The 13,437-nt window shown below is 42.6% G+C and overlaps 2 protein-coding genes across 5 annotated transcripts in view; one reads left to right on the forward strand and one right to left on the reverse strand.

Annotated features, from left to right (window-relative positions):
• The window catches only part of METTL9 (methyltransferase 9, His-X-His N1(pi)-histidine), a 52,844-nt gene extending 39,892 nt beyond the window's left edge, over positions 1-12,952 (forward strand). The window contains exons 5-6 of one of the 4 annotated variants that reach the window (XM_062180737.1): positions 11,933-12,045; positions 12,245-12,333. In XM_062180737.1, coding sequence (XP_062036721.1) covers positions 11,933-12,033 — 101 coding nt within the window. In that variant the 3' untranslated portion in view covers positions 12,034-12,045; positions 12,245-12,333. Of the gene's footprint in view, positions 1-11,932; positions 12,046-12,244 lie in introns of all 4 variants that reach the window. The other 3 variants (XM_062180738.1, XM_062180736.1, XM_062180735.1) reach the window with 3 other exon arrangements.
• On the reverse strand, positions 922-10,014 carry IGSF6 (immunoglobulin superfamily member 6). Its single transcript, XM_062180739.1, has 6 exons — positions 9,939-10,014; positions 6,571-6,927; positions 3,291-3,397; positions 2,612-2,662; positions 2,152-2,229; positions 922-981 (listed from the first exon to the last, which is right to left on the reverse strand). The coding sequence occupies exons 1-6, from the start codon at positions 10,003-10,005 to the stop codon at positions 922-924; spliced, it is 720 nt and encodes a 239-aa protein (XP_062036723.1). The 5' UTR covers positions 10,006-10,014.
• Positions 12,953-13,437: the final 485 nt, after the last annotated feature.

The raw sequence follows: 13,437 nt of genomic DNA on the forward strand, positions 1-13,437 counted from the left end.
CAGAGAGGAATCTATACTATTTTTTTTAGTGAAATGATAATTAATTCCAGAACTGTCTTTGCTGTACCCAGTCCCTCATCTGATACCATCTGATTCCTATATTGCTTAACAGTTAAGTTACTCTTGCTGAGGTCCTTGTAAAGTCAGTGCATTGCCCATGCCTTCCCCAGTGTTGTAAATTAACACAACACTGACATCTAGAGTCAGCTGTGGCTTATTTGTCCCGGAACTTTCTCTGTTTAATCAGCTTTGGAGTCTTTGTATCTTGACTTTTGTCTTCTGACTCTATTCTTTTGTTTCTTCTCACTTTTTGTTGGTAGCACGATGTAAGTTATTTGGCATCCTGCACCAGGAAAATATGCATTTATACTATTGCCCCGTTACAGTATCAGAAGAAATGACTTTTACTTCGAGGTACTTTTCAGAACGAACTTCTCAAACTCAAATTTTGGCGCCATCCTCTTGCTCTTTTTCCCTTCCAGCTGATTCTGATTGTCCCATCATGTCTACAACTTAAAACGACAAGTCTTCCACTCACGATTGAGGCAGGTGGTTTAACTTCTAATGCTCCTCAGAGTGACAGCACACACCTTGTACATTGAATGAACCAAGCAGAGCATGCATATTGTAAAAATGTTTGGAAAAGTTAGGCTGAACTTTTTGAAACTGTTAGGCTGCTTAGAATTTTTTTTTCACAAATTAGGAAAATATTTTTAGTTGTATTTTGTTGAGTTTCAGTATTTTCGTAATTACCTTCAGCTACGGTTTGTTTATACTCTGATATTTTCCTCGCAGCCAGTTGTTTTGTCCATTTATAACTTTGAGTATTTCTTTCTAAGACCTACTTGGTCTGTGTCCATTAATGTTGCCAGGGAATCTGGAGGTGCACATTGAGTGACTTAGATGAAAATGGCATTGGTTTTATGGTCTTTCATAGTTGGAGAGTGTACTTCTGTTTTCATAAGTGTTGTTATCTTTCTCCTATGTAGAAAATAACAAGCCACGTTTAAGGTTAGGTAACCAATGATTCATTGTTCAAACAACAGATACGCTCCTAGGCCATCTTTCATTCTGGACCCCAGGTGCCCTTCCAGAAATCTTAGAGGTCAGGTTACCTCTTTCCCTGTACTTGTTGTAGGATACGGGAACTGAAAACAGTTTTCTTGTTCAAAGCCTTGCTTAGGAACCTTACAGTTTTTACTTCCCGGGCCTGCCTTCAGGCCACTTCCCTTTGTTGAACAACTTGCCCCAACCTCACTAAGAAGAGATAGTGAGGAGGCATTTATAGTTATTCCCTGTGGTATTTGAGGTGATTGGCCCTCTGTCTTTATGTCTTTGTGTATACACGGATGAATAAGAAGGCTCCCTAGACAATGGTCTCTCCTGGGTAAAAGTTCTTTTTAAAACTAGATTTAAGAAAAAAAAAAAAAAAACCCTGCATTTCATATCAACATCCTGTTATATGTGCTCTCTTGGCAACTGTTTAAGAAGATACCTTTAGGGGTATATGAAAGTTCATCATTTTGTATGCATTTTCATTTAAGTTCGGGCAATCCGGTCACAGGGACCAGGTATCTGCTCTGTGAGCTCTAAGACAGCATCCTGTTTGAAAAGCCTCTTTTTTGTAAGACTTTAAAAGAATATTTTCAGGATGTATTACAGATAGGATAGATGTATACTTCCTGTCACTCAAACATCCAAGACTGAAGACATACTCGTTTCTTGAATCATTAGCTGCAGTTTTTCTAATATGAATATATTACTGCCTTATTCATAACAAGTAACTTTTTCTTTATCGTTTGATCCCCAAATGTTTGCAGCTTTCACTTAGTGCCTATTACTGCATGCAAGATTCTGTATGAAGCGACTTTCAACCAACAAAAGCCCTTTCATCTCTATTATCTGTGTTCAGTGTGCTTCTGAAAGTTTCCCTGCCGCTAAGATGCCAGCCTGGGGCTGTTGAATAGTGTGTCAAATGTCCTTTGTTGGGTATTTATCAAAACACATTCTGTGTAAAAATTCATCTTATGTGAAAGTCCTCCTTCAGACTTTGCTAAAGGAAAACATGATTATTGACAGTGTGTTGGCAGTAGAGCTTTCTTCAAACATGCTTTATATCTGTATTAAATCTTCTTGATATTTTACACTTACAGGTTGTTGGCTTCTGCCCACGTATCTCTTATGGTACAATTCTTGAGCAATTTCCTGAAAAATTCTCCGAACACTTTTCTGTAAATACAGTGAGAAAAAAAATCTCTTCTATGACCGTGAGCCATGATTGCTGTACATCATAACTTTTTCTTTGCTACAACCAACCTCAGATGTTCAACCACACAACACATCCATGCCTGTAGTTATTCTTTTCATTTGGAGTACACTGAATAGAATTTATGGGTGAGAACTGTCACACTTAAATCACAGTTCACCACTTGAATTTACCATGGACTTTCTGGACAACAGCAAATGTTAGTATCTATGATACAGACTTATTCTGCTGTCTCTGTTGCTTGCTTGCTTGCTTGCTTTTGTCTTTGTTTCCCAAAATCCTTCAGATTTGAAGTGATTACAGCCAACCACAATTCAAGAAATACTGACAAGTATAGATCTGTACCTTTTGTGGATCTTCTTTTGTTTCTTTGTTTCTTAGGATGTTCGATTTTGCCTGCCAAGAAGAAAAAGGAAAGTCTATAAAACATCTCTGGTGACAGATGTCCGTACCATAATTAGATTTGAATGGTATAAGTAAGAGTTAATACTTTTCTTATCATTTCTAAGAGACTTTTATTCCATTAATAAGTCAGTTTAACAACTTTAACCAATATTGATTTTAGGATTTACCATAATCCTAATATAAACATACACATCCCTTCTTATGCAGTCAAAAGATATTCTTTCTCAATAACTTGAGTCCTGTTTGAATATCCAACACATCCTCTAATCTCTTCATGAACCTTTTTTGCTCATAAAGACTATCCTTAGGACTTTCATCGATGACAATAATGCCCTCCTCAGCTCTCCAGCCCCGACCCCTGCAGTAGAAAAATAGCATAGAAGGTGATCTCTTAACCCTGTGTTAAAGAGAACACTGTACATCATGTACCCTGTGTAGTAAGAATTTCGGGGTTGGCAGTCCATGCCTTCTGTTGACCTCTTCGGAGACGGGTGTCCCCACACTTAGAAGGGAGGTGCTAGCTAGGTGAGCCCATTTCCGAGGCTCACAGCTGTGGAGAGGTGGAAACTCTACTCTTTAAGAGGCTGTAGGAACACCCAGTGCAAGAAGATTGGCTTACTTTGGAGAAGATTATGAAGATGACGCAGACGCCAGCGATGTAGATGGAGAGCAGTGCTAGGAGAGCCGTCAGCAGGCTCCGCACTTCCCTGCTGAGGAGCTTGCCGTCTTCATTACCAACCAGAGAGACACAGTCACTATTGACACATATTCTTGCAAATATACATATAAAATTTAATTGAAGCTACCTGTTGGAGGTAAAACATGAACTCACCCTGCCTGCCTATTCATATAAAACATTGTTCAGGATCTCTTCAAAAAACACCCAATCGTATGATAGTTAAAGCTGGGTCACCCCTTCTTCAAATACATTATGCCAAAAATGTTACCAAGGAGTGTTTTTATTTTTATTTTATTTTTAAAAGATTTATGTATTTATTTGAGAGGCAGAGTTATAGAGAAAGGGAGAGAGAGGTCTTCCATCCACTGGTTCACTCACCAAATGGCCGCAATGGCTGGAGCTGTGCCAATTCGAAGCCAGGAGCCAGGAGCTGCTTCTGGGTTTTTCATGTGGGTGCAGGGGCCCAAGCACTTGGGCCATCTTCTACTGCTTTCCCAGGCATTAGCAGGGAGCTGGATTGGAAGTGGAGCAGCCAGGACTTGAACTGGTACCCACATGGGATGCTAGCACTATAGGCAGAGACTTAACCTACTGTGCCACAGCACTGGCCCCAACGAGTGTTTTTAAAAATAAAAAACTTAGTGCTGTGATGTCATGGGTAAAGCCACCGCCTGTAGTACTGGTATCCCATTTGGGCACCAGTTCAAGTCCTGGCTGCTCCACTTCCAATGCAGCTCTCTGCTATGACCTGGGAAAACAGTGGAAGATGGCCCAAGTCCTTGGGTCCCTGCACCTGCGTGGGAGACCTGGAAGAAGCTCCTAGCTCCTGGCTTTGGATTGGCACAACTCTAGCCGTTGCGGCCAATTGCGGAATGAACCAGCGGATGGAAGACCTCTCTCTCTGCCTCTCCTTCTCTCTGTGTAACTCTCACTTTCAAATAAATAGATAAATCTTTACAAAAATTAAAAACTTAGGGGTAGGCATTTGGCTAGCAGTTATGCCACTGGTTGGAATATGTGCATATTGCAGTTCTTGATTTAAGTCTTGGCTCTGCTCCCCAGCTGTCTGCTAATGTTTACCCTCGAAGATAGCAGGTGATGGCTTGAGTACTTCGGTCCCTGCTGCCCATGTGGGAGACCTGGATTGAATTCCTGGCTCCCAGCTTCAGTCCATTTTATCTGTTTCCTCTTTCTTTCCTCCCTCTCCCTCTCCGCCTCTCAAATAAATAAGTAGATAGAATTTAAGTTCAGAAAAACTTAACAAATTCTATCCATCTGTCATATGCTAAAACTATTTTTTATTAAAAACCTTACTAGAAGTTAGATAAACATTTCAACATATTTTGATGGCATTTGAAATTTCTTTTGTTGGAAGTGTGGTCAAGAAATCTACCTTTGTAAATGAGATATTTCACATGTGCTTGTTAGTGCTAACATGTATATAACCTTGGGACCATCAGTGTATATACACGGTTGGATAGTACAGCCAGTAAGAGAACCTAAGGGGCCGGCATTGTGGTGTAGCGGGTTAAGCCACCACCTGCAACAAAAGCATCTCATATGAGTGCTAGTTCAAGTCCCAACTGTTCTACTTCCAATCCAGCTCCTTGCTGATGGACTGGAGAAAGCAGCAGAAGATGGCCCAGGTGTTTGGGCACCTGCCACCCATATGGGAGTCCTGGAAGAAGCTCCTGGCTCTTGGCTTCAACCTGGCCCAGCTCTGGCCATTGTGGCCATCTGGAGAATGAACCAGCACATGGAAGATCTCTCTCTCTCTCTCTCTCATACTCTGATTTTCCAATAAAAAGATAAATAAATCTTAAAAAGGAACCAAAAAGGCTGTACATTGAGAATCATAGCACTTGTTGCTCGCTAAAGACAGGTGTTTTAAGTGGCACGTGTGCTGTTCCTTTTTTATAATGAAGCCCACTATGCTATACTTTTAATTAAATATCCTGTGGATACTGGATGTGTGAACTCATTATACATTTTTATTTGTGAAACCAACAAAGTAATCACATTTATATAACTTTAAAAGATGTTTATGTGCTACAGTAGGAGCTCTGGCAGGAAGCTGCCATGTCTGTCTTAGGGAAACTTTCACTTCTGCCCTTAAAGAGGAGTCTCTCTTTACAGCCATTTTCCCTTTTGACATTTTTTGTTCTAGATGGCTAATGCAGGAAACTTAGAAGTAGTATGTGTGTTTTATGATCAATAGCTAACCTTTGTTATTTGCTACATGCCAGGCACTATTAAAAGCACTTTATGTCTATTAAGTCACTCATAAAACTCATTTATAATTTATCTCCCCAGTGAGAATAAACTAAGGCTAAATGACATTTGAGAATCAGAAGGCCATTGGAACACCTGTAATAGTTTAAAACAGGGATTGTAACAGCAAACAGTCTTGGGTCCCAGAGTCCTGTTTTAAGACCAAAAGGCTGGTTGATTCTGAGCTCATGTTTCATGACCTCAGGGCTCCTCACACCAGCAACCTTTTTAAGAAAAAAGATACAAAAAAGGCAAGGCGTTCCTTCCTGTGGCTTCCTTCCCCCGGAATCATATGATAAGCTTCTGCTCTGAAATTTCTAAATCTTGAACAACTCAGGGAGATGACTTGATGAAATTATTTATAGGATTTAGTTAGGTTTGATGTCCCCCGTGGGTGAGGAATTGTCATGGGTTTTAGCAGATCTCAGGAAGCCATTGCTTTCTGTTCTCTGATGTCTAGGCAGTGTGGGAAGGGTCAGGATCCTCTAGTGGCTTCTTTTCAAGTTTGTATTTATTCTCCTTAATGTGTATTCTTTCTAGTCCAATTTACTGATCACTGATGCTTGTTCTAGATGGTGGTACAACACTGGACTAGTTCTTGAGAGAGCTGATTTAGTTAATCATTGTTTAAGTTTTCCTTTAAACTAGTTACCTCACACCCAATCATTGCAATTGGCAGGAAGGAAGAACTTGGTCCACCTTCACTAGTGAAGTCTGGATATGGAAAGCAAATCTGGCCTCCAGCACACCATTGACTGTGGATGCTGGGAGCCGGGCTCAGAGTCCATTTTCAATTCAAACTCCTACCACCCTGGCCTCAGATCATGCCTTTCACTGGTTCAGGTATTAAGTTAACAAACTTATCTTATAATTTGTGCAGGTAAGTGACGTGCAACTTTAAGGGCTAAGCAAAATGTGAACAAACGTGGTGAAATGAAGCCCGACTGACCTCTCACCACCAGCATGGTCCCATCTCCAGTTTGCTTAGCTCTCGGTGCAGGAGTAGCAACAGCGATTCCACAGATGTAAATTGCACTGTCGTTTGAAGTCACCCTGTTTATGGTGAGGGAAACTTGATTTTGGGCTAGGACTTCCCTCACTGTGAATTTGTCTGCCTCACTTCTGCAGCCATCCAAGCACAGGTTCTCAGGCTGTTGCACGCCATGGCGGAACCACAAGCTTGTTGTTTGCGCCAAAGGGCAGCCACTCTTGGAGAAGGTGCACTCGATAGTGACAGTCTTGTAAGTGAGGTCCACTTCCAAGTAACGTGGTTGCGTGATGGAGACGGTGCAGGCCCCCACAGCAGCTGCAGGAGGAAGCAGGAGTGGTTTGTTGGGCAGTTTTCTCACCTCACTTTACCTGAGTTCTGACATGTGTAGTTTAGGAAACCCAGCTGTTCCTTTCAAGCAAGGTTATGAAGGTGCACACCAGTGGTCCTTGTTTGTCTTAACTTGTGTGATTCCTGACCTCTGCCTGCTGGTTTGCCGGGTGTCTGGCTCCTGGAAGACAGCCCCAGAGAGGATGCAGCTGGAACCCACGTCATGAGCAGAGGAGGCAGCCTGACCAGAGTTAGAAGATCAGGCTTCCGTGTACCCTCTTGCTTTTTACAAGCTTTCCTTTGATCCTTCACGGATCATGGAATCCCTCAGAGCCTGTATCCTCCCCTGTACCCCTCGCCACATAGGCGTGTTGTATTCAGCCTGGTAGCGCGGATCAAAGCTCCTCACACAGATGCTGTAGCCTCTTACTGAGCTCATGAGCAAGAGGGATTTCTTGGCCTTGTGGAGGTTGGGATTACTAGGAATTCACTGCAATCCACAATTGGTCTTTTGTGAGCCTGGCATCCCTTTGGGAAACACGATAGAAGGCAAGATGTACACCTGTGCAAAGGTAGCCCTGGCGTAGCCTGCAAGGTCTTTGGTTATTGAGCAGAGGCCGGGTGAGCCAGCCACGCTGTGGCTGAGATCAGATTCCTTCCTGGCACTTGTACCTATTCTGTCGTCTCTTGTAGCGTTTATCTTATTTGATTAACAATATTGCGTTAAGGAGCACAGACTTGAGTTCGAATCCTCCCTCTACCAGTTGCCAGCTCTGTGATCCCTGCATCTGTTCAGTAGAGTAGGGGTAGTTATCGTTGATATTGTACAGTTAATGTGAGTTAAGTAAGCAGCTTCATAAGGAGTATTTACGTGCCTACAACATAGTACTTAGTAAAAGGTATCTGTTGCTGCTGCTGCTGTCATTTTAGAGATAAGGGGACGTGTGCTACTGGGGGTTTGCAGGCTGGTGCTCCGTTTGCCAGGCAGTGCAGCTTCCCAAGTTAGGCAGACTGGGTCCCTCACCTTGGCCCTCTAGTCCCAGGCATTGAGGCTGGAAGGCTCTCAAGTGCTGATATAAATGGCCAGGCCTGCCCTCCACCCTTTCTGGGACAAGGGAGGCCATCTATACAATAGTACTGGTTGAGACAAAATGGGATTTATCTAATTTATATTGCACACATTCTGCCAGGTTCTCTGCTTCCAAGCAGTCTGATTTGTCTCCTTGGCTACTGTGAATGAACTTAGAAAGTAGTCCGAGAGGTCTGCTGCTGAAGTTTGAGACAGGGGCTCTTTCTCACTTAACATTTTTCTTATAGGTTCTCATTCGGAACAGAAGAGGGATTAAAATTAGCATCGTGTCATTTGTGATGCAGGCCTCTTTTCGGTGTGTCTTAATTTTAGTGTTCACACAGTTTGAGGCGTGCTGGGCAGTTTGCTGGGCAGCCGAGAGGGCACGGTGGGCTCCGGAGGCTCTGCAGGCCTGTGTCTGCAGGAGGCTCAGCCCAGCATGGGCTTCAGCCAGGGCCCTGAACTCACCTCTGGTCAGTACAGCCTCAGGCCTGCTGCCCAGGGCTGATCACCTTAGAGAGACACAGGAACTTTTACTATGTGGAGTCACCCTTTATGTTGGAAATTTGGAACAGTTGGGCCTGCTAGAGTGTAGTAGAGTTAAACTGTGTCTCAATCTCAAGTCAGCTTCTAGATAAAATCTTAAAAGGGAAGCTGACTTTTAGCACAATTCTTTAAGCACTAGCGGCACAGGATAAAGTAGGTATTCACAGCTTTGGAGTTTGGTCTTGGTTTGGCCTGCAGCTTCACCATTTGGCAGAGAAAGCGCTAGCCTGGGGTCTCAGTACGCACTCTACAAATGCCCTTGTGACTGATGGCCTTGCTTCTCCTCCATTCAGCCAGTGGTGGTGGCTCCCTACCCAGACACCCTTGGAAGGAAATGGCCGTTCCTCCCCCACCAGTTAAGCAACATATTAGCAAAAAAGAGAAGTTTGGATAATAGATCATACCACAGTCTGTGCCTTTGAAAAATTTCTCTTTAAGAAATCTCATATTCTATGGGGTTTGTCTTTTTAAAACATGGTATCTGCTGAGAAGGTTGCAAGTTTCTCTCTCCTTAGTAGAGGAGATTTAAAAAACATTTTTGTATTTTAAAAATCTAAGTTAGAAAATAAACAGGGACCTAATTTTTCACACTTAAAATAAGCGTTTTGTTAGAGAAAATTTCCCATGTACACAAAAGTAGCAGACTAACCCAGTGAGCACCCTACCATCCCAGGCCCCAGCCCAGTCTTCTCACCTCCCATTCCACCAACTCCCTCACTCCCGTGTCATTTTAGGGCAAATCCCAGACATTTTATGTGCACATATTTCAGGATATATCTCTTAAAGACAAGAATTCTTATTTAAAATAACACTAAGATAGTTTATAAAGGTGATATATATCTGTTAGGAAAATAAAAGTAGAAGCAAAAAGTCACCCTTGTTCCTTTTAATCAAAACAATCACTGTTGACATTTTGACATGTTCCTTAGAGATGGTAAGAAATTAATTTTAAGAGCTTTTGCACCCTTCCCTGTCCGATAGTCTAAATGCTCAGGAAACACTTTCTGTATCATTGAGAAACACTTACATTTAAACAGTGGTTTTGTGATGGGGTGCCATGCTAGAAAATATTCAGCAAATACCTGTCTAGTGCTTACTCTGCCTAGTGCTCACTCTGTAGAGTGAATTTGCCTCTAAGGGACTTAAATCACTTGATGACTATCCCAAGTGGCTTTAGGGATATTTTCAACCCCTCAGTGAGCTGTTCTCTAAAGCAGCAAAGGGAATTTTCAAGCTTAATAGGAAACTTTTCTCAGTGATTCTTTTATTCCCCCTTTCACTGGGGAAAAAGGAAACTTATCAACTCTAACAATTTCCTTAATGTTACACATTTAAAAATTATTCTGTAGGAGCTTAAAATAGAAATGTATTAAAAGAACCTTACCTACATAAAATAGGATCAAATTGATTTCCAGATGGGGGCCGATCTTGCCTTTGTGAGCAGTTTCCATTTCTCTCTCCTTTTCTCTCTCTGTGTTTGGAAAGAGACTTGGCTTTTATTTTTTCTCCTTTTTTTTTTTTTAAAGCAAGAACTGAAGAGAGGAACTCTTATTAAGGAACCACAATTGGGAACTTTTTGAAATTGTGTAAAGATGGTTCGTAATCGAGTTGCACCATTTAAAGTTGCCATTTCAGCCTGCGGCACGTTTCTGAGTATGCATGTGATCCCACTCCCCATGGATTTTACAAATCCTCCTTAGGTGGGAGCTGTTTGAGTGAGACTTTGATGTACGTGTAATGTAGTGCATATCCCAGGAAGGAGTATGATTTGACAGATAAGCAGTGCATTGTATTTCCAGAGCAGGCCAGTTGCTGATCTGCCACGTGGGTGGCAGAGACTTAGCTACTTGAGCCATCATATTGCCTCCTAGGGTCTGCATTGGCAGGAAGCAGATATTGAACCCAGGTATTCCGGTATGGGATGTGGGCATCTCAACTGCTAGACCGAAGACCCCCTTTAATGTACTGTAAAGCAAATACGCAGCATCCCAACCTTACTAACCCTCCCTCCGGGCTTGGAGGTGGTAAAGTGTCATCATTCAGACTCTTCTTTGTAAGCAGCAGGAGCTGACTCCGTCTGACTTCAGCAAAAGGAAACATATTGAAAGGATTTGGGCACAGCTCCCAGAGGAGGCCTGAGGAATTGTGTGTGGTGTGCCCAGCCAGAAATGATGGGCCAAATCACGCTGTGAAACCGGTCTGGAGGCACACAGCGGCTGCCAGGCACCAGATGCGTAAGCTTTCCCATCAGTGCCACTCAGCTGCTGCCCCAGCTGCCTGGTCTCGCCTGCCCCCTTGGCCCTCCCCTGGCCCTAAACAAGCCCCATGTTTCCACCTCCCTGGGTCACTAGCTTTTCATCTTAGGTCTCAGATGAGTGTCAGAACCTAAGTCATGTCCCAGGGCCTCACCTGCAAGGAAGGCTGGCATGCTGCTTTCCCAGGCTTTGCCTCCCACCAGGACTCTGCCAAGGGAACTCCCCAGATGTGGGAGAGGGCTCCGGGCCGGGCCGCTGAAAATAAGGAGCAGTCTTCTGCTACAGCAGTTGTGCCCTTGACATCTGCTGATTATCTGTCTTTTCTCATCAACACAACGTTATCCTCAGTATGAATTTTAGTAACACTTCTAAGGATATATGCGTTTTTATATCACCATAGCATCTAAAATTACCCCAAAATGTAAATCTATTATGAGGGATCATCAAAAAGGTCATGGAAAGTAGGTGTAAAAAATGGTACATGGATTTCAAAATATTTTTTATACCAAAATAAATATCTTTTACTGTGGCTGGCACTGTGGTGTGGTATGGAAAGCCACCACTTGCAGTGCTGGCATTCCATATGGGTGCCAGTTCGAGTCCCAGCTGCTCCACTTTGGATCCAGCTCGTGAAAAGCAAATAAATAAATCTTAAAAAAAATTACTTCTGATTCTATTTTCTTTTTTTTAATTTATTAATTCCATTTTCCACAAACTTCTTGAAGTACTCGTATATCTGTGTCTGTGTCCCTAGTCAGTGCTTGCCTTGAGTGTGTATTTGAAAGACCTTCCCTATTTCTCTATTTCCCAGAATACCTGATGCTCCCAGGTTTGGGATTGACTGACTCCTCTGTTCTCGTGTTCTGAAAATCTAGGGTGTGGGTCAGCTTCCTTTGAAAACCACTGCTGATGATCTGTTTTATAAGTTAAGATCCCTCATGAGCCTGTTTTTATGTTCAGCCTGATAAATCCCTCTAGTGGGAAGTTTACTGCCTCAGTAATATTTTCTTGTATTTGTTCAAAGGCCCCTTTCAAATATCATGTTACTGTTGCCTCAGTATTTAATGACTCCAGTGTTTAATGACCAGTTTTCTGAATCTTGGCCATTACACCTCCTAATCAGTCCCACAGAGGGAACCATGGGAGAAACGGTCAGAGAAGGTGACAGCACGGGCTTTGGATCCTAACAGGCCTGGGGTGCGTTTCTACTCTGACGCTCGTTAACTCTGTGGTTTGGTAAGTTCTTCTGCCCCGCTGAGCCTGTGCTCCTGTGCCCACCTACCTCAGGGTGTCCCTGAGTGTAAGGGATAGGAGCCACCGGAGCATCCAGTGCCTGGAATATTCCAGGTCCTTGGGAGATACTGTTCCTTCCCAAGCTCCTCTTTAAATAGCTTGTTTGTTCAAGAATTTAACTCATTGTTTTTATTTGTTTTAGTAGGTGGCAAGTGGGAGAAACCATCAGAAATTTTGGAAATCAAGGGGCAGAATTGGGAAGAACAAGTGAACAGTCTGCCTGCAGTTTTCAGCAAAGCTGGTTTTGTTATCGAAGCGTTCACCAGACTGCCATACCTGTGTGAAGGCGACATGTATAATGACTATTATGTTCTGGATGATGCTGTCTTTGTCCTCAAGCCCGTGTAAACATGTGGAGGCCAAAGTCTTCTGAGCCCACCCCAAGACTGCACCCTCGAGAGGAGGGCCTGCGTTCACAGCTGTGTGATGGGAGGGCCTCTGGGGACTGCCATTTTAACTATCAAGTAGGAACTTAAAAACCAAAATACTAATTATTTCTTTGTAGTGTGTAAAAGGAATGTTTTTAAAAAGCAAAACCCCAACTCTTTGTGGATTTTTATCAGCTCTTAACTCGGAGTCACACTCCAATGCAGGTCACCCTCCAGTGATGATGGAAGATATTTTTTATACTTAATTGCCGTAGGGACTCATTCCCAGACAAAGCAATAGTCATGACTTCATGGAACCAACATGTGGATTGTTTTTAATACAATGAAGACTGGCAATAAAGCTGTCTGTTCAATTCCAAATATTGGTTATAAGGGATAGCCACTGATACGCTTTCATGTTCAGAAATTCTGTTATTCAAGAAGGTGTTTTTAATCATGCTAATAAACTTTTTTGGAGATCACTTTGGCATCATGTTTGAGTTAATATGAGGCTTCTCTGGCATTTTTTTTTTAATTGCTTTGGCTTCAGGAGTATCCAAAATAATAGCAGAATGTGAACAATGCAGACAACTTGGACATGTGGTGAAGGAAGGCTTCAGACAGAGGCAGGGGGATTATTTCAGATTGCAATAAAAGCCAAGGCAATCCAGACATCCCTCCCAAGAGCAGCCTCATTCATATCGGTACTTTTGGAACCACCCTGCTCCCCATTTAATGTTGCTTTGAGAAATGCAAAACACCTGGTTCTGGCTATGTGGTAACTTAAGTCCTACACTCAGAACTTTTGTTTTTCTGGACTATCTCAGGTTCTCAGAACTGAAGCATTCTGTTGTGTTTACTGACAGAATACAACCAAAAATTGTTTTAACTCAACTTGTTACTCTACACTTGGATACCTCTTTCTCAGAACTTGGCTGTTCCCAAAATCCTTAACTGAGCTTACTGT

Source organism: Lepus europaeus, chromosome 21, assembly GCF_033115175.1.
Source record: "Lepus europaeus isolate LE1 chromosome 21, mLepTim1.pri, whole genome shotgun sequence".
NCBI lineage: Eukaryota > Metazoa > Chordata > Mammalia > Lagomorpha > Leporidae > Lepus > Lepus europaeus.